The following is a 20,919-nucleotide window of genomic DNA, read 5'->3' on the forward strand; positions in this document are numbered from 1 at the left end:
TGGACTGATTATTTTCTTTTTTCCATAAAAAAATTGAATATTCTACTCAATTTTGCATGTTCCAAAAATATTAAAATTTTATTATATAAAAATCAACTACATTAACTCACATCCACTACTTTCTTCCACTACACTCCCTATATACATTATAAATTGATCAGTTTCACCATTTTACTAACTTTTTTCTTAACTTTTCTCACTAAATTATATTTTTTTTCTAATCTCCGAACGGAAACCAAATTCAACGGGACGGAGGGAGTATTTTGGTAGAGAGAAACTCCGACAGTTAACTTTGGCGCCTCTAGAATCAGCTGCTTAACTAACAAAATATACAACGCCCATTTTCTTGCTTACGTGGCGTCCTTCTATTAGTTCCAATATCTCCCCCAATAACAAAACTGGTTAATCTAAAACCGTCACTTGCTTTTTTTCGAAAATTTCAAATTTCTAAGCAACCTCTCTCTCTCTATCTCTCTATCTCTCTCTCTCTCAGAATCGATGTGAATTGTGATCGAGTACAAGTATATATCCTTTGCACAAACTGATCTTCTCGCACTTTTACAATTCAATAAATTTATAGTATTTTTTAAGAAATTAATATTTTATGTTGATTAAAACTCTTGCACAGGTTGTTATTCATGGCCAAAGATTTGAAGCTAACTTGTTCCACTTGTTTTGCTGCAAGGTACTCAAATTCAACTCATTCTTTTAGCTTTTATAATTTTCTAATAAACGAATTGAATAAATTAGTTGATCCGTTTATTTCTCGAAAATTGTAACTATTTTCAACATGTTTGTGCTTATGCTTGTGAAAGTGAGTTGATATCTGTTTATCGAAGCTTTTCTGTATTGTTTGATCAAGTTGGACTTGAGTAGATGTTTTGGTTAAGGAGAATTACTATGAGAGTTTAATTTGCTTTTGATGTAACGGATTTCCGAAGCACGATAATTCTTTGCTTAGTGTACTGTGTTTGTAACCTAATATGTAAATGTTCGTGCACATCTACGCGCACATTATTGATATGCGTGAACCAATTTTCTGTGAACCTATTTTGCACTTTGACATCTCCAGCATTTAACAATTTAGCTACATACACCCTGTTTAGATCGGCTTAGCTATTGCGATGAATTTAAATTGTTGTTACCGTTTTGTAGGTTTAACCAGTTAGCATTTTCACATAACTGCCTGACTCTAGGAAGCATATTCAATGGACAAAATGTACAGAAGATGTTACTAGTCAAATAAGTTTAGTTTACTCTAGTTAAAATCACTTTCTTTCATGTCTATAATTATTTTCTTCATAGCTAAAGCAATGACATAAGTTGTTGATTACGATAACTGATTACCTTCACATGAATTTCAAAATTTAGACTCACTTGTAATGCTAAACTGCTGCAGTGAAACAATGGTGATTGATGGTTCCGGAGCGGATGACTTCTTAAAAGACTACATTATACCTGATTACATACTTGTACCTGGATCAGACATAACAAAAGTCTCTTATGTTCCTTCCTGTCCTGTGATGATATTCGTAAACTCCAGAAGTGGTGGTCAGCTGGGAGCAGAACTCCTAGTCACATATCGTTCCCTTTTAAATGAAAACCAGGTTTCACCTGTTGTCATACTTTTCTATATATAGTCATTCCTGGATATTTCACACTTGATTATAGAAGCTCTTATGCATATGTTTCTTAGGTGATCGATTTGGGAGTAAAGGCCCCTGAATTGGTACTGCACCAACTTTATCTCAATTTGGAGAAGCACAAACAAAATTCTGATATCGTATCAGCAGAAGTCCAGATGAAATTGAGATTAATAGTTAGTCGATTGTATATATGTATTATGTTCGTCTAAGACCTTCACATTGTCCCCCTTTTTCAATTTTTTCTGAACATTGCTAATTAATAGGTTGCAGGTGGGGATGGCACAGTTGGTTGGCTTCTCGGAGTGCTTTCTGATCTAAAGCTAGCTCAGCCTCCACCAGTTGCCACTATGCCACTGGGGACTGGAAATAATATCTCATTTTCTTTTGGTTGGGTAGGATGCACTTTCAGTATATTATTTATCTCTACAAGGCTTGATTACGAGAAAAACTAATTAATAATATTTTCTTTTGCAGTTTGACCTCTGTGTTATTATATTACAACACCACTAACTTTTGGATATCATGAAATACTAACCTATCTGCTTATATGCTCAGTTTGTAGATCATAATTGTGACTGGGTAGTCGTGTACGATTTGAATTGGCCTATTAAACAAAATTAAGTAAGAAAGAAGTGTAACTTGTCTTAATATTGGGAAGTAATTGGAATATATTTGGAAAATTGTACATAATAATTATCTGAAGTAGTTAAAGTTCACTATCCGAGATTTCATCGGTGGACATACCCCTGCTTTTTCTTAAGTTTCTCCTTGGTCTCATCACTGATTTTGTAAGAAGCAAGCAAAAAATATTCTTCTTGACAATCAATGGTTTCAAATCAAATGTGCTCATGTTCCTTTAGTGTTTAGCACATATTTTATAAGTACTAGAATATAATGTCTGCGGTGAAACATAAGTAAATATTTTTGCTTACAGGGAAAGAAGAATCCTGGTACAGACTCTAACTCTGTAAAAGCATTCTTGGTTGAGGTCAACAATGCAAGAGAGATGAAAATTGACAGGTAAAGATGTAATCAGTCTCATGCGTTGACTTTTAGAATTTACACTTATATTGATTAGCGTCTTTAGACCTATGTTACCTAGACCTGCTGGAGGTCCGACATATATGTGTCCAAGTGTCAGACTCAACAATATATTGAAAAATTTTACATGTTTTTTACCCTAACAAACTGTCGAGTGTCCATACCTATGCAAGTGTCAAGTGTTCGACACGGGCTCTCGATGTTATCTAATTAGTATGGCACATCATGGGTTCTTGTTTATTAGTTCCTGTTGTGTATATTAAATTGCTGTTTCATTTTCTGTTTCAGTTGGCATGTTCTCATGCGTATGAAGGTTCCTGAGCAAGGATCTTGTGATCCAAATGCTCCGCTTGAACTACCACATTCTTTGCATGCCGTTCATCGTGTGTCCCATTCAGACATTTTGAGTACTGTAATTGTCACTTCACTCCTTTTCCTTTCCGTTGAGTTACCATGACATATTGATTTTTCTGATGCTAATCAATGATGCAGGATATCTAATTTATAAACCTAAGAAAAATTGTGAACAGTAAGTAAGGCTGTGGAAGCCGAATTAATTGGTTTTATTGGTTATCTATCAATCGATTTCTATTTATCTGTTATCTTTTAGAATTTATTTTGGATCAGAGCAGAAGTTTGTTTTTTTTTAATTCAGGAACCTGATCTTGTAATATAGGAAGACATTAATTATGCGAGAATAATATAATGTTGATAAAGTTTCTTTTGCGAGAGGATTTCGTAATTATTACCATAGACCTTATATTTCCCTGCTTCCATGTCATTTGGTAGCAGAGACACTAATCCTAAATCTAGCTACCTCTGATCCCTATCCTCAACCCTGTCGGTGCACTTCCTCCACTCAATCAAATTAAACAGTATAATAAATAATAAAACTCTCCATAAATTACAAGAAGAAGTTCACTTTTATAATAAACAATCTACTTTCTAATCCAAATCAAACCAGAAGGTCATAGAAAAACAGAGATCTTGATTCTAAATTGAACGATAACAAATAAAACTTATTACTTGGGCTTTCAAAGTCTTCTATATTGTTTCCATATTGTTTCTAGGGCTTTTTAAATTAACTCTCCTGCTACGATTAAATTAGTTTAAATACTTTCTGCCACTAACTTTAGAGGCCAGAACATTTACATAAAAAATCCATCAGAACTAAAAGTGACATACTGTAGTTATATGCCCTTGAAGATTCAGTGGCAGCCTAATCTTGCACAATACTTTCTGCTAAAAACTCTTTAATTTATTAAATCTTATCAGTCAAATATGGAATTACTTTCGACGGTTAGTTGTGTACTCTCTGTTGACACTGTTTCTAGTCACAGAACAAGCTTTTTTCTTTCTTCATGCACATAATCCTGGTTTGTGCTTACATTATTTTTTTCCCTCATCAGGATGGCTTTCACACATTCCGTGGGGGATTTTGGAACTATTTCAGCATGGGTAAGAGATTTTCATATCATTTTGTTAAACACCTCTTTTTTGTTCGAATTAACAAAGACCTTAATGATTCAATACATATGATTAACAAGGACTTTGCTAGCAAATATGTACTGTGAACCTTGTATTACAAACAGACGACTTTTTCCATGGTGTCCTGACACACCTTACTAATCCCTCAACGCCAGGGTGTCATGACAACAACTGGGCTTCAAATTTAGCTCACAGTGTCATCAGATACCTCTGAGGGCATGTTGCTTTCAAGTTCATATTGTTTGTTTTAATTTACCTTCCCTTTTTTTTCAGGAATGGATGCCCAAGTGTCATATGCATTTCATAGCGAGAGGAAGTTACATCCAGAAAAATTTAGAAATCAGCTAGTGAATCAGGTTTTTAGATATCTACCAGTAATATATATATATATATATATTGTGTGTGTGCGTACTTACTCTAGTATAGTTGTTTCATTTCCTTCGCAGATAACGAACATTTTTATAATTTGGTGTTCTCCTTTAAGTGAAATTGCACACTTGATGAGACTAAGGCTGGACATCAAACCTGAGAGAGCCTTATTAAGCGAATATAGAATTTTTTTTAATGATTTAAATTACTTCACTCTTTAGGGATAGGATAAATAGTTTTTTGTTAAGAAGTACATATTTTCTTTCTCACAAAACCGAAGAGAGGATTAAATGTAGTTGTCCTCCAATTGAGAAAATTGTGTGCTTTTAAGCGTCCTACTGATAATGGTACTTAATAGGTTGACATGCAAGATCATACATAGCCACAAAATCAAATTACCTTAGATCAAGAACTTGATAGAGGAGACTTCTACAAAATTTATCCTACCAAACCTTTTTATGTCTTACCACTTCCCTTTAAGATAAGCATAAATATCATTCTTGCTCAGCTTGTTCCACATTGAAAAATTAGTATACTGCTGTCTTTTAAACCGAATTACTGTTCTACAGATCATTTGTTTTTCTTGATGTCATACCCGAGCAAATGGATATAATATTGATTCATGCCTCCCTTGTTACTTCACCAAACTTTACTGAAGTTAAAATCTGTAATTATTCTATTTACCAATCAAAATCGTCATTTTGGGAGTTGCCAAATGAAGCTGTTGCAAGTCGTATAATTACTATTGAAGAGCCTTACTGGATTTAGATTAGGTACACAACACTTTGCTTAATCGCCACAGGAATTTGTTCTTAAGTCTAGGCCTGCTCTGTAGGCATGTATATAACATGAATGTATGATGTACATCAGTACATGGGTTATTCCGACCGCTTAGTTATATTCCATTTTGCAGCTAAATCAGTTATGTTTTCTTTCATATTGTAATTAGTAAAATTGACGCATCTAGGATAAATACATCAATGGTATTAATTATTTTCTTACAGATTGTAATTAGTAAATTCGAATCAAAAACTGTTCGTAAAAAATTAATTCTTAAACTGTTTCATTTCTTGCATTATTTATCAGAGCACATATGCAAAGCTCGGGTTATCACAGGGTTGGTATTGTGCTTCCCTCTTTCATCCATCTTCAAGGTAACGATGCCATTTACTTGATAGGTCCTGGTCCTTGGCAAGTGATTGTTGCAACCTACTGTCCGCAGTTATTAAGACAGATAGGGTTAAACTGGATTTTTCATGTGAATGCTGGGGGCACAATAACCGTATCGACGCTTGAAAACAACATTTTAGGGTCTTCACCTATCCGTTCTTAATAAGCCTGTATAGTTTGTTGCAAACAATCGCTTGTCAGGGACCAACTCCCTTACTCAATATGCAATGTTAATAAGTTTGATGTATATTCATCAAACTGTAGTCCTCCAACTGTATAAATACCATAAATAAGTTTGTTGTTTTTTAAAGTTATGTTTCTTTTTCACTATGTTAGGTTTAATCATCAAACGTGTATTATAGTTTTACAGTTATTTGATCATCTGCTAAATATTATGACGACAGACAATTTGTTTATCACAGAAATATCTCACAGATGGCAAAAGTTAGGGTCATGAGAAGATCAGGTCACTGGGAAGACCTCCACATACCTAGCAGGTATCTTGATAATTCAACTTCACTACACATGTCATTCCATGAACTAGACCTTTAAAACTCGTAATTCATATAAGATTTGCAGCTGTTGCAAATTTTATAAACACTTGGCTTTAGTATTCCCCACTTAAATTTATTTTACCATCAGTAGGACTGTTACCATCAGCTTAAATTCAAATATAGCTGTAAACTTCTTTGGGACTTGATAAATTTAGACTACGTGATGATTGTTGATCAGGCTGTTGATTGCCTTTAGTGTCCAGCCTAAGTTCTGATACCATGTTGAGTAACCAGCTCATCTATCTAAAACCTTAAGGTGTTAGAGAAAGGCCCAATAGGATCATATAGTTAACAGAAGGCTTACTCTATTCAGTTAAAATCAAAAAAGCCTAGATTACATTAAATGCTAGAACATAGTCTGCGAAATCATCAAGTTTTATATGTTCTATTTTTTAACCAGATAGAGGTGATAATATAAGTACAAAGTGCAGATTTTTGACAAACTATAAGAATGCCTTAATTTCAGACTGTGCATTTGTATCTTAAAATATTAAGATAGCCCGATTTTCTGTACATGTTATAGAACTAGTCACAGTAGTTTTACTTTAACAATACACAATACCAGTCTTGTTTAACACAACTTTTCAGGACCCCGTCTAAAGTTGACGACTTTACTTGCCGAGGCTTTCATCTAAAACTGTGTCCATGTAGATTTTGATAATTTAATAATTTGATTAATACATATTGTCTTATGTGCAGCATCAGGTCTATTGTTTGTCTTAATTTACCCAGCTTTTCTGGTGGATTCAATCCTTGGGGAACACCATCAGGAAGAAGACTTTTTTCTGTTAGTTTCATCTTCTGGTTAAACAATGTGAAAATAACAGTGTGTCTGGTCTGCATAATGCATATCCTCGCTATTTGCTTATGTTCTCTAATATTTTTTTAACAGAGAGATTTGACTCCTCCTTATGTTGATGATGGGCTTATTGAGATTGTTGGTTTCCGAAATGCTTGGCATGGGCTAGTTTTGCTTGCACCGAAAGGGCATGGCACTCGTCTTGCACAGGTAGAGACAACTTAGATTCTTAAGAGATCATGGTTTGACTTTGTTGGAGTGTACTCTGGTTTAATATAGTTCAGCATTGAGTTCTGTGAATGAAGTTAATTATCCGGAATAGACATGCTAAGTTAGTAACATTATTAGTGAAGGTCTGCACAATGTTTCCTGTTGTCCAACCTTTAGAGATTTTTTATTTTAAAACACTGTTTTAAATGGCACATCAACTTAGCTTAGCTGGGTTTTAACCAAGCTAAACATCCAGTTCTATGTATATGTTCTTTACATGTTCATTTTGTTATATTGACATGAATACTGTTGTTTTAGAGGTATAAGGGTGGGTGAAAAAGCTGGAGCAGTTGTGGCAGTAGTATATCAATTACAAGAGGGATTACGTGGAACTGAAGTTTTTACTTTAGTCTGTGTGCATGGAGTTCTTTGTATCACTCTTTTATACTTTTGCTTATGAAACTTGTTTTTTTTTAATGTTAAACTTAGGCAAATAGGATACACTTCGAGTTCAACAAGGGTGCAGCTGAACACACATACATGAGGATTGATGGAGAGCCGTGGAAACAACCCCTCCCTGTTAATGATGACACTTTTGTTCTTGAAATTTCTCACTTTGGTCAGGTCACCGTTCTTACGACCCCACATTGCCGATCAAAAAACATGTGTGCACCTCCTCCGTTATCCTACGCATCTGAGGTTGACCGTAATTTTGACAGTGAAGAGTTTGAGAACCGTGAAGAAAGGAAGAAATTAGGTGCGGCTAATACTTTTAAAATTTCAGACGATCATAGCAGCTAGACGGCCTGTTGTTTGTCATAGCTTCTTGTCCATGTGTGTCTCTCTATGAAGTTCTCTCCTCCGGGTAGCTGACGCCTGACGCCTAATGCCTGATGCCTGATGCCAGTACACATCAAAGTAAAGTTATGGCTAGCTCTGGCTTCTGCGTCTGGTATATATACTAACACCGGGGTTTTTTTGTGAATATATGACAGTCTGAGTTTATGTCAGTACATTGCAGCATTTTTTTTCAGTTGTTAAATTCTGAAGATATTGTGTGAATGTACATTACAGTGGATCTAATACAGAGTTTTCCTGCTACTGTTCTAGTTCAGCATTGCAACTTATTATTAATCCTCTCTGTCGGGTTTATATTATTCATGTATCATCTAATCAATTATTTAACAGAGATTTATTGAAATAATTTTTACTTCTAAATAACTATAGACAACTGTAATTTATATAGGAAAATGTCTAATATACTTAAAAAAAAAAGAACTCCTGCAAATCATTGACAGGCCATGAATATGTGCCGGAATATGTAATTAAAAAGGGGACCAATTATAAACTCGAGCACCAAGCACATGAACATGAACATAAACATGAATATTACTGACGTTGATCATATATACTTGACAAATATAGTTTATGATCATCACAAAGGTAGACAGGGACAAAGATCTAAGTTAACAATCTGAAAACACATAATAACATAGAAAAAAAACCTGAAGATCCTCTAAAAGAAAAAGGACGGTTCACGGTTGTATATTGGGTGATTAGAAAAAATTGCAATTGTCGAACAATGGATCTGGATAGTGTTTACTCCGGTGATCACCAAGGGCATCACATTAGAAGAAATCGCAATCGTCGAATATGGGATCAGGACAGTCTTTACTCCAGTGATCACCAAGGGCATCACATTAGAAGAAATCGCAATCGTCGAATATGGGATCAGGACAGTCTTTACTCCAGTGATCACCTAGGGCATCACAATAGAAACAAGAAAAGATTCTAGGCTCTTTCGGCAGATGTTGATGCTCTTTGATTTCACAGGGCAGTCCAATGGCGAGTGATCAGTTTCGCATCCACAGATCTCACAATATTCACCAAACTCTTTACCAACAATTCCCAGCTTCGTTGCTTTCCCCCAAAAATATAAGATAAAGGAAAGCAATATTTATTTATTTTGTCAGGAAAAATTCCATTGATATAAATATCACGATTACAAACCGGAGGGACAGAGTCGAGAATCCGGAAAAACAGAGTTTCTTTCGTTCATTGAAAGTATATTATCTAACCGAAAAGTAAGCAAGTACTCCCGGAAATTTAGATAAAATAAGATAAAGGAAAGCAGTATTAGGTTAACTCATAATTAATGAATATATTAGAGATTATTGATTCACTGTAAGATTAAAAACATGAAAACCCCTCAAACATAAATCATCGCGTACCTCTGTCCACCTTTGGGAAATCATCAATCTTCTTCGTACGCTTCTCCGGCGTTTGTTCCGGCATGTTATCATCGTAGGCATACAATCCTCGACGTTTATGCGGCAAGACGGTGCTACTCATAGCGTGGCGGCGTGTACATGCGGGGGCTGTGTATATCCCTCTATGTACACCCGTCGTATACTCCTGTGTACTCAAATGTCGAATACAAAACCGTTTTATTCAGTATTTATATACTTTCGGGTTGTTCGTGTCGTGTTTTGTATAAAATATAATTTAAATATAATGCTTTCAAAAAAAAAGAATATAAATATAATAAAATTACAAAATTATATGAAATATATGCATTTAAATTTTTTATAGCTTACAACATTATAAAACTACGTACCATTCCAAGTTTAAATATATATTTCATGTATCTCTTGTCGTGCCTTGTACAAAATGATATACATAAAATCGAAATTACATCTTGATTGTGTATTTCGTTTTCGTGTATTTTTTAGTCTTGTATTTCAAATACAAACACAAAATTTTCAATAGGATAATTTTAAAAGCGAAAGTAGTATTTACTATTTCGTTTTTAGCTTGTATTAATAGTGTAATTTTGTTTAAACCCCGGATGATTATTATATATTGTTTTCTTTTATCCTAAACCATTATATTTACAAACGAATTATCTTTTGATTTTAATTTTCTTTTAGACCGGTTCGATAGTATAATTTTTTTTTGGGATACCATTCATTTCTATACGCTTTCCTTTTTTGAATGTCCTATTCAATTCTATACATTTCAAATTTACCAAAAATAATAAAAATTTAATAATATAAAAATCAACTACATCCACTGCTTACTCCCACTACACTCACTTTATCCATTAAATATTGATTGGTCCCACCACTTTATTCACCTTTATACTTTTTTCTCACTAAATTATACTTTTTCCTTCTCTCTCATCCCACTATCTTACCAAAATTCCCAAAAGTAACACTATTTTAGTAATATGTCTTGTCATCCGTGTCCGAACCATTTGTATACAAATGGTTGGGACGGAGGGAGTATAACACATAAGATGAAAAATTAGTGACAGTAAAACCCGGACTTTTTGAAAAGCCCGATTAAAAAACCAATTTTTTATATAAAATTTGAAAATATACAATAGTTTTTATGATTTTTAAAATAATATATCATAATATTAGAAACAATTAAAGTATATATAATTATTTATATATTATATTAAAAATAATTATTTATTTCGATATCTAAACTACTCTATCTAATATATCAAGATATTATTTTCTCTGTTATTTAAACTACTTATAATTCGAGTTATAAAATATTAAAAAAAAATTTTAATATATAAATAAAAAGCTCGGATAAAGCCTGATTCGGCCGGACCCACGGGCCTAAAACGGGTCTTATATTTCTTAGGAAGCCCGACCCGATTTTTAAGTAGCCCGGCCCGATCTATTTTTTTTAAAAAATCAGGGTTTTTTAAAGTTCGGATAAAGTCCGGCCCGGTGTGCTTTTTGTGCATCTGCCCCAATGAAACAATGCAGCCGCAGACTTGTTTTTATTTAATTTCTAAAATAACAAAAAATCATATTTTAATGAATTAATTTTTTTTCTCGATAATAACAGAGTTAGAAAATATATAATTAATTTTAACAATCATTTTTTATATATTTTCTAATTTTATTACTACTTCCCATTTATTATCAATTATAATGAGTTAAAAATTTAAAAATAAATTAGATATATGATCAGAAAAATTATTAAAATATTAGTTTTAATGAAAAAAATAAAAAACCGAAGATAGTAACTGAAATGTATGAATGGAGTATTGCTAGACATTGCGGGAGGTACTGCCCTAATGAAACAATGCGGCAGGAGGCCTATTTTTATTTAATTTCTAAAATAACAAAAAAAATCATATTTTAATGAATTAATTTTTTTCCGATAATAACGGAGTTAGAAAATATATAATTAATTTTAACAACCATTTGTTATATATTTTCCAATTTTATTACTACTTCTCATTTATTATCAATTGTATAATGAGTTAAAAATTAAATATTTTTTTATAAACAATTTTTAATTTAAAAAAAACAAATAAGGACAAAATAATAATAAAAATTGATCCCGCAATGCGTATTGTGGCGGGTGGTTAAAAAGCCACCTACTGCAATATTTCATTGCACTAGCCGTAGCCACAATGAAACAATGTTGCAGGTGACAGAAGTTATTTTTTTTATTTGTTACGCAAAAAATGTTTAACATTCCAGGGCTGAGTTATTTATATTTTTTTATAGGTAACGAAAAATCTATAAAATTTCATTTTTTTAATTTTCCACATTTTCAATTTTTAGCATTATATTCGTTTACTATAAATTAAAAATTGATAAACTAAATTGGACAAGTACAAGAAAAATAAAAAAAAAACATAAAACTAACAATATTAAAAAAAACATAAAACTTACAATATTCCGTTATCATAAAAAATTCGAAAATACTATTTCGAACTACTGTGTATCTGTGGAACCTGCAGATTTTTGCACATTTACTCAAAACACTTTCGGCAACTTCAATGGTTAACATGAACATCTGCGATTGCTAAATTTTTTTTATGTTTTCTACATATTTGCTTTGGTCCTGATAATGAGAATAATGGCTTCCACTTGGAGGCATGAAAAAGACTTGTTAGTAAAGGTGGAGGTGTGAGGACCAAGTGATCTCAAAGAAATAATAGAATAGCCATGCTTGAGAAATATGGGACTAGAACAGCTATGCTTTACTTGTAATAAACTATACTTGTAATAAAACTTTTATTCGGGAAAAAAAAATTAAAAAAAATATTATGAAATTATGTTTTAAATGAGCATTGAAATAATAATGTATAGAATTAAATGGGACAGAGGGAGTACATTCATTTTTAAATCTAAGGAGAACCAGGAGAATAAAATGAGTGAAAGGTAAAAGAATGGGTAAATTATACAGTTACTGTAATTCTATAAACAATATTAGCACATGGAAAGAAAGTTTCCGATTCGAAATCAAACACCATAAACCCAAAAGGAGCCGTACGACATAGATTCAAAATCTCACAAATAAGATAATCTAGAACATGAAGATTCAAAATCTCACAAATAAGATAATCTAGAACATGAAAAGAGATAGTTGGTTTCTAAAGTACTGATCCTTTGCGCGTGTGGTTTTAGTTTGAGGGTATTGGCTTCAAGCAATATGCAGCCCTTGAACAGCAAAAACTTGCAGTCTAAAAAATAAATTACAAAAAGCTACTGCATTTCAATTTCTGAACCTCAAACTTAATTTTATAAATTAGCAACACTTGTAGTGAAGCTTTAAATTTTAAGAGAAAACAACACAGTATAACATTTATTATTAGTAGAACCGAATGTAGAATACAGTGGATTTAAGCTCCACTGTCAACAAAAGGTTGGTGTGTGCACGTGTAATTAATTAGCAAAAAAAACAATTTAAGCTCCACTATTAGCCCAAGAGCAACGTAGGACTCTGTGTTCACACACTCAGACATTCTAGACAAACCAAACTCTCAGCGAAAAGCCATCTTAACTTTTTTTACTTGGAACCTACAAAGAGTACTTTCTGCTCAGTGTATGATTTGCACATTATGAAAGTTGGGCTTCCACCCTTCTCTATAGTTTCAAAAATGTTTCACACCTTAAACTAATTTTTAGGTTTAAATATATTCTAAAGTCACTAAACTACACATCATGCAGGTTTAGGGAACCATTTTCTTCCATCTAGAGGAGTAGAAGTTTACCTCTCATGTTTCTATACTCAGATCTGCAAAGCCAAGAGAGTCATTAACTCGTACGCACATCTTTTGTTTTCTAATGTCTGCAACCAACATAGGAAAGTCATGCCCAAGTCAGGTTTTATTAGATGTAAGACTAAAACTGAAATTTAAATTTTGAAAATCTTTGCATGCTTAACCACGCACGAAGGCTAAATGACAAGATTGTCATCCATTCCAGATTGGCTTACCAGGAGAACTAATGACAATTCTCTGGCTGTTCTTTTTACTACGTAGTACTTGATCTCCCAATCTTAGAATAACATAAGGGTCCTGCTTTCCTGAAAGACAGTAAATATAAATAATATATATTCAAAAGGAAGAACGCAAAACTTGTCTTTTGTTTCTGTAAGTGCCAGATAATTTGAACATTTTTTGTGGTGATGAAGTCATGATGTTGTTATCTGAATGGTTTCACTACCCAATCACTATCTAGATTAAGTTGATTTAAATCCTATGAACCTCGACAAGTGTAGCAAACGAAAATTTGATCAGCTCTAACAGAAGAACATGCAGGAAGTTTCATTTCACTTACAATAGTAAAAAAAGAAAAAAATTTGAAACAATTGGTTCCAGGAAATATCCAAGAGAGCTTTCTAGCATCTACAAAGGTAATAGTCGAAAATTTCAAATAATAACATAAGAAAAACCCAATGATCATCTAAAAGAACATGTCGTCGGTCCTACATTGGGTTGAGGTGGGGGGGGGGTCTATACTAAACTGGAGGAATTAGAAGAAATCGTATTTGTCGATAATTGGATCAGGACAGTCTTTATTATTCATCCTGGTACAAGACATGTCTAAATATGGTTCCTGCAACGTAATAATCTAGTTGAAACAAGTAACATTACAACATAATAATAAGACTTACACAATAATCAAGTTTACTAAGCAACAACAAATCCTAGTTTTCTACTAATCCTAGGAGTTGAGTTAAGATACCCGTTTTCTTGCTCCTGGTACAATCACAAAAGTTAGAAAATACACTTTTTTTGACCAAATAACAAGTTGGCGGCAGTTCTAAGAAATTAAATATCTCGAATCAACAACATATTATAACATAATAATTATTAAACCTAGAAACAGTGACAAAAAAAATTTGATGCCGATAGCAATTATAGAAATACTAAATTACATCAGTAAGGATGGGTAAAAACAAACTTAATCGCATAAAAATAAATAGAAAACAACATCAGCAGATAAGCAGTGATAACTTAATGTGCAACTTGACTATGTGAGCATGCCATACCCATTGTTATCAGGAAGACGACTAGTCAGCGACTAGTCGACGCGAAGGTACTCAGACACCGAGAGTCTCGAAGCCCGACTTGTCGTCGACTAGTTGACGTGAAGGTCGCCCAAGAGTCTCGTAACCCGGCTTGGGGTCTTCATAATAATAATTGTGGTGTACCGTACATATTTTGAACTAGCTATTCTATTACTTTTGATTTAAATTATAAAACTAACATGTTCAATTATATTATATATTAAATAAAGTAATTATATGTATAATGAACATTTTTTCGACTTTTTACGACTAGTCGGGCGACTTATCGACTAGTCTTCACAAAGGTACTCGGGCGTTCAACTTGGCGCCGTGATAACCTTGGCCATACCTCATCTCCAACTACACAAGACTCCGCAAATGTAAAAAGCATTTTAAGCCATCAAGGAGCACATCAAGCTAATACAAGGTCAATCAAATAATCATAGCTTTGGAACGAGATTCTTCCAAATCCAATTTATACATGACAAACAAAATCCTATTATTTAAACCAAAGAAAGAAAAGGCTTATATTATAATTTAAATCAAAGTCATTTATGCTGGTTGGCAGCCACTATAAGAAATTTGAAAGATGAGATTTTAGCATCTAATCAATCAGTTTTGATTATTGACATAAATTAAGAGACAATTTTAAGTAATTATTCACATTTCACGTGATAGACCACCATGCGAAATTTGGCGACAATTTAACATTCTCCATTTTTCTACAACAACTTTAGTGATAATTAGTTTCGGTTGTGCTCTTTTCTTCGGAGCATGCTCCATTAAACATAGGTGTTCTTGAACAGATTATTGTGCAGAATACAAAAAATAAGCAGCAAGGGATGGAAAAAGTTTAGAGACATAGAGGTAGCACGAGACATAATTCCTTGTGTGAATCTAGTATTTGGAACAAACCATTTACTTCTGTTTTAGGGCACGTCTAGCCTTCCCTTGGTCATATTTTAACAAACGTTATAAATGTCAGCCTCCAAAACACACACAAAAGTTGTTTAATATGCCCAATGATACCAAATAATACAACAATAACATGGTAGTGCAATACATATGTTCAGAACACAGTTCAACTACAAAATAGTGATAACGACTCTCAAGCTTGTTATATTTCACTAGACAACCAATACATTTTAAACTCTTTAGCAGGTTAACAGTGAAGAATGGTTAGTTGTAACACAAAATAGCATATGATAGAACCAGGGTAATTAAAAAACTACAAACTAGACCAAATCTTTAAAAGTTCAAGACAGCAGAATAAAAATAAGCAGGACTTTGTTCAGATGTGAGGGAAGAAAATAAGCATTCCATAACATCGGCACAATTTTAAAAAGTACCTCCTGCAAATCATTGACATGCCATGAACCGTGAGGTTCTGCGTTCGGAAGATAATGGCCCATCTCCCAAATAAAACTGTTTCAGTTCAACCGTCTCTACTTTATCACATGTTTTATTTCAACCCTCTCTACTTGATCACATTTCTAAAAATCATCAATGACCATCTGAAGCAACCCCGAGGATCCAACACTCAAGTCCTGGCTTATAAACCTTCCATAAGTTTGATAGAACCATGTTAACCCATTCCACCGATCCTTTCCTCTGTAAATCCTTTTCAAGGAAAGATTGGGGATGACTGGTCTAACGGTTTCTTCACAGGCTGAGAATGTCAGGAATTCTTGGCATATGATTGCTCGCAGGCTGCTGCTGCTAATGCCTTTCTGTTACTTGTTATTAGTCAAGTAAGATGGAAGTGTGACAGAATATGTAATTAAAAAAGGGACCAATTATAAACTTGAGCACCAAGCACATGAACAAGAACATAAGGAAAAAAATGATTTGGATAAGGAACATGAATATTACTAACCCAAGTTGATTACATATACTTGACAAATAGAGTTTATGATAATCACAAAAGTAAAGAGGGTCAAAGAGAGTTTAAGATCATCATCAAAATCAAGAGAGTAAATATTGGAGACCTGCTTAATCTAACTTAACGAATCCGAAAACACATAATAACAAAGAAAACAACGAATGATCCTCTAAAAGAAAAAGAGAAAGGGCTAACATATAATTGCTATGGATCTAAATATCTAATACAGAGTTTTCCTGCTATTGTTCTAGTTCAGCAGTGCAAGTTATTATTAATCCTCTCTGTCGGGTTTATATTATTCATGTATCATCTAATCAATTATTTAAGAGAGATGTACTGGAATAATTTTACTACTAAATAACTATAGACAACTGTAATTTATATTATATTAGAAATTATATATAATACTTTAACTACTAAATAAGATACAATTTAAAATTAACTTATCTCTATGCATAGACATAATATGAATCAATAATAAATGTATAATCCCCGTGTTCCACATCATGAACCATATTACCCTTTCTCAACTACAAATTTTAGCAGCACCAGATTATACCCTTTCTTCGTTCTCATTTTTTCTTACTCTTTTTATAATATAGATAATTTATATGTGTCATACTGTCGTTCTGGCAATTTTACACAATCGCCGCTCTTTCACAAAACCAGAAGATTTTCGGGACCAGCAGATAAAAGAAAAATGTAAAACTCTAAATCCAACAATGCTCTTTATCAAGTTTTTATACGTGTATTAAGGATAAACATAAAATTTCTGAAAAAGAAAAGGAGCTGACATATAATTGGTCTCCTACACTTTTGAAACGACTCTCAAGTTTGTTATTTTTCACCAGACAACTAATACGTTTTAAACTCACTTAAGAGGTTAATAGTGAAGAATAGTGCAGTTGTAACACAAAATAGCATATTTAGACCAAATCTTTAAAAGTTCAAGATAGCGGAATAGAAATAAGCAGGACTCTTTTCATATGTGAGGGAAGAAAATAAGCATTCCATAAGGTAAAAATTTTAAAATTACCTCCTGCAAATCATTGACTGGCCATGAACATGTGCCGGAATATGTAACTAAAAAAGGGACCTATTATAAACTCGAGCACCAAGCACATGATATATACAAATTACAGCAGCACCAGATTATATACCCTTTCTTCTTCACAAGTTTTCTTCTTACTCTTTATATAATATAAACAATTTTTATTGTGTTTACACAATCGCCGCTCTCCTACAAAACCAGATAATTTTCGGGACCAGCAGATAAAAGAAAAATGCAAAACTCTAAATCCAACAATGTTCTTTATCAAGATTTTATGTGTAATATTAAGAATAAACATACAATTTCTTAAAAAAGAAAAGGAGCTAACATATAATTGGTCTCCTACACTTTTGTAAGGACTCTCAAATTCGTTATTTTTCACTAGACAACTAATACATTTTAAACTATGTTAGCAGGTTAACAGTGAAGAATGGCGTAGTTGTAACACAAAATAGCATATTACAGAACCAGGGTAATAAAAAAAAACAAACTAGGCCAAATCTTTGAAAGTTCAAGATAGCAGAATAGAAATAAGCAATAAGCAGGACCCTTTTCAGATGTGAGGGAAGAAAATAAGCATTTCATAACATCGACACAATTTAAAAAAGTACCTCCTGCAAATCACTGACATGTGCCGGAATATGTAATTAAAAAAGGGACCAATTATAAGCTCGAGCACCAAGCACATGAACATGAACATAAGGGAAAAAATGATTTCGATAAGGAACATGAATATTACTAACGTTGATCATATATACTTGACAAATATAGTTTATGATCATCACAAAGGTAGACAGGGACAAAGATCTAAGTTAACAATCTGAAAACACATAATAACATAGAAAAAAACCGAAGATCTTCTAAAAGAAAAAGAACATGACGATCCTCCGAAAGAAAAAGGACGGTTCACGGTTGTATATTGGGTAATTAGAAGAAATTGCAATCGTCGAATAATTATTATTAATCCTCTCTGTCGGGTTTATATATTATTCACGTATCATCTGATTAATAATTTAAGAGTTGTACCGGAATAATTCTACTTCTAAATAACTATAGACAACTCTAATTTTATTTTGGAAATTATGTATAATTCACTTAAACCATATTACCTTTTCTCAACTACAAATTATAGCAGCACCAGATTATACCCTTTCTCCGTTCTCATTTTTTCATACTCTTTATATAATAAATAATTTATATCGTGTCATACTGTTTTTCCGGCAATTTTACACAATTTACACAATCACCGCTCTCTCACGAAACCAGAAGATTTTTGGGACCAGCAGATAAAAGAAAAATGTAGAACTCTAAATCCAACAATGCTCTTTGTCAAGATTTTATACTTGTATTAAGAATAAACATAAAATTTCTGAAAAAGAAAAGGAGCTAACATATAATTTGGTCTCCTACACTTTTGAAACGACTCTCAAGTTTGTTATTTTTCACTAGACAACTAATACATTTTAAACTGTGTCAAGAGGTTAACAGTGAAGAATAGTGCAGTTGTAACACAAAATAGCATATCTAGGCCAAATCTTTAAAAGTTCAAGATAGCAGAATAGAAATAAGCAGGACTCTTTTCATATGTGAGGGAAGAAAATAAGCATTCCATAAGGGAAAATTTTTAAAAATACCTCCTGCAAATCATTAACAGGCCATGAACATGTGCCGGATATGTAATTAAAAAAGGGACCTAATATAAATCGAGCACCAAGCACATGAACATGAACATAAGGGAAAAAATGATTTCGATAAGGAACATGAATATTACTGACGTTGATGATATATACTTGACGAATATAGTTTATGATCATCACAAAGGTAAATATCTAACTTAACAAATCTGAAAACACATAATAACATAGAAAAAACCCGATGATCCTCTAAAAGAAAAAGGAACATGGCGACAGTTGTATGATTTAAAAGAAATTGCAATGGCAATGAGTGGTCGTGATTAGAAGAAATCGCAATCTTTCCATATGGGATCAGGACAGTCTTTACTCCAGTGATCACCGAGGGCACCACAATAGAAACAAGAAAAGAGTCTAGGCTTCATCGGCATATCTTGATGCTCTTTGATTTCGCAGGGTTCACGACATTCAGTACAAGCCATTCTCAAAAACTTGGGTCTCTGAGGGCATTGATATTGCGTGTGATCAGTTTCGAATCCACAGATCTTACAATCTAAACCATACTTTTCATTTTCAACAACAATTTGATGCGTCGTTGCTTCATTACAATAAGTTGCTTCATTATAAAGGAAAACAATATTAGGTTCACTCATAATATGATATAAACAGATATATAAACAAATTAGAGATCATTGATTGATTGTAAATTAGAGCAGCAAATCAATCAGATTAAAAACATGAAAAACCCTAAAACATAAATCATCGCGTACCTCTGTCCACCTTTGGGAAATCATCAATCTTCTTCATACGCTTCTCCGGCGTTTGTTCCGGCATGTTATCATCGTACGCATACAATCCTCGACGTTTATGCGGCAAGACGACGCTACTCATGGCGTGGCGGCGTGTACACGGGGGTTGTGTATATCCCTCCTCTGCACGTATACTTTCGTGTTAACGTACTCAAATGTCGAATACAAAACCGTTTCATTTAGTATTTATATACTTTTGCATTGGTCGTGTCATGTTTGGTGTAAAATAGAATATGAATATAATTAAATAAATAAATAAATTTAAATATTAGAATTTTAAGTAAAAAATTATAAAATTATATGAAATATATGTATTTAAATTTTTTATAACTTACAACATTATAAAGCTATGTACTATTCCAAATTTAAATATACGTATATTTATAATCAATATTAATACTTACTTATAAATATATTTATTTAAATATCTCAATTTTAATTCTTTCCTCCAATATATAAATGTTTTTAACTAAAAATTGTCAAGAAATAACCCAAGTTTTTGAGGTTGTAGTCGAACTCTTTTTTTAAATTCCAGCGACACTAATAAAAGCACCAATATTTCGTTGGTCTTTATTAATCTTCCTTATCCGTCTTTATTAATCTTCTTTGTCGGTGACAAATTGATAAAAGTGTTCTGTATTACTCAATCATACAATCTCTCTCTCATAATGTATTTGAGGTTATCTATATATACCTCAATATTACAATATTATAATTTCATAATAAATATCTAAAATATAATATATATATATATATATTTAATATATTTTCCTAATATCCCCTCTCAAGTTGGAGAATGTAGATCAAAGATTCCCAACTTGCTAAAATAAAAATCAAACTGTCTCTTTCCAAGAGCTTTTGTAAAGATGTCCGCCAATTGCTCAGTTGTATGCACATAAAACGGAGATATAATATCATCTTGGATAGCATCTCGTAC

The 20,919-nt window shown here is 32.8% G+C and overlaps 1 protein-coding gene and 2 long non-coding RNA genes across 4 annotated transcripts; 1 reads left to right on the forward strand and 2 right to left on the reverse strand.

The window, feature by feature from the left end:
- The first annotated feature begins 392 nt into the window (after positions 1–392).
- On the forward strand, positions 393–8,414 carry LOC141721635 (diacylglycerol kinase 1-like). The gene is made up of 14 exons (XM_074524635.1): positions 393–521; positions 629–685; positions 1,400–1,607; positions 1,697–1,819; positions 1,910–2,038; positions 2,581–2,666; positions 2,976–3,099; positions 4,097–4,145; positions 4,449–4,531; positions 5,631–5,698; positions 6,137–6,211; positions 6,968–7,055; positions 7,161–7,277; positions 7,767–8,414. Exons 2-14 carry the CDS (start codon positions 639–641, stop codon positions 8,076–8,078), a joined length of 1,509 nt encoding a protein of 502 aa, XP_074380736.1. The 5' UTR covers positions 393–521; positions 629–638; the 3' UTR covers positions 8,079–8,414.
- Positions 8,415–8,664: 250 nt separating this feature from the next.
- On the reverse strand, positions 8,665–9,694 carry LOC141721636 (uncharacterized). The gene is made up of 2 exons (XR_012574802.1): positions 9,509–9,694; positions 8,665–9,197 (listed from the first exon to the last, which is right to left on the reverse strand). It is a non-coding gene; the product is annotated as an uncharacterized LOC141721636 (long non-coding RNA).
- A 2,301-nt stretch (positions 9,695–11,995) lies between these two features.
- Positions 11,996–20,127, reverse strand: LOC141721637 (uncharacterized). Of its 2 annotated transcripts, XR_012574804.1 has the most exons (5): positions 19,944–20,127; positions 15,959–19,789; positions 13,533–13,622; positions 13,309–13,385; positions 11,996–12,777 (listed from the first exon to the last, which is right to left on the reverse strand). It is a non-coding gene; the product is annotated as an uncharacterized LOC141721637 (long non-coding RNA). The 2 variants fall into 2 exon arrangements; XR_012574803.1 differs by having other exon boundaries at positions 11,996–13,385.
- Between the last annotated feature and the right edge of the window lie 792 nt (positions 20,128–20,919).

The sequence above is a fragment of the Apium graveolens genome, chromosome 4, assembly GCF_009905375.1.
Source record: "Apium graveolens cultivar Ventura chromosome 4, ASM990537v1, whole genome shotgun sequence".
Classification (NCBI taxonomy): Eukaryota; Viridiplantae; Streptophyta; class Magnoliopsida; order Apiales; family Apiaceae; genus Apium; species Apium graveolens.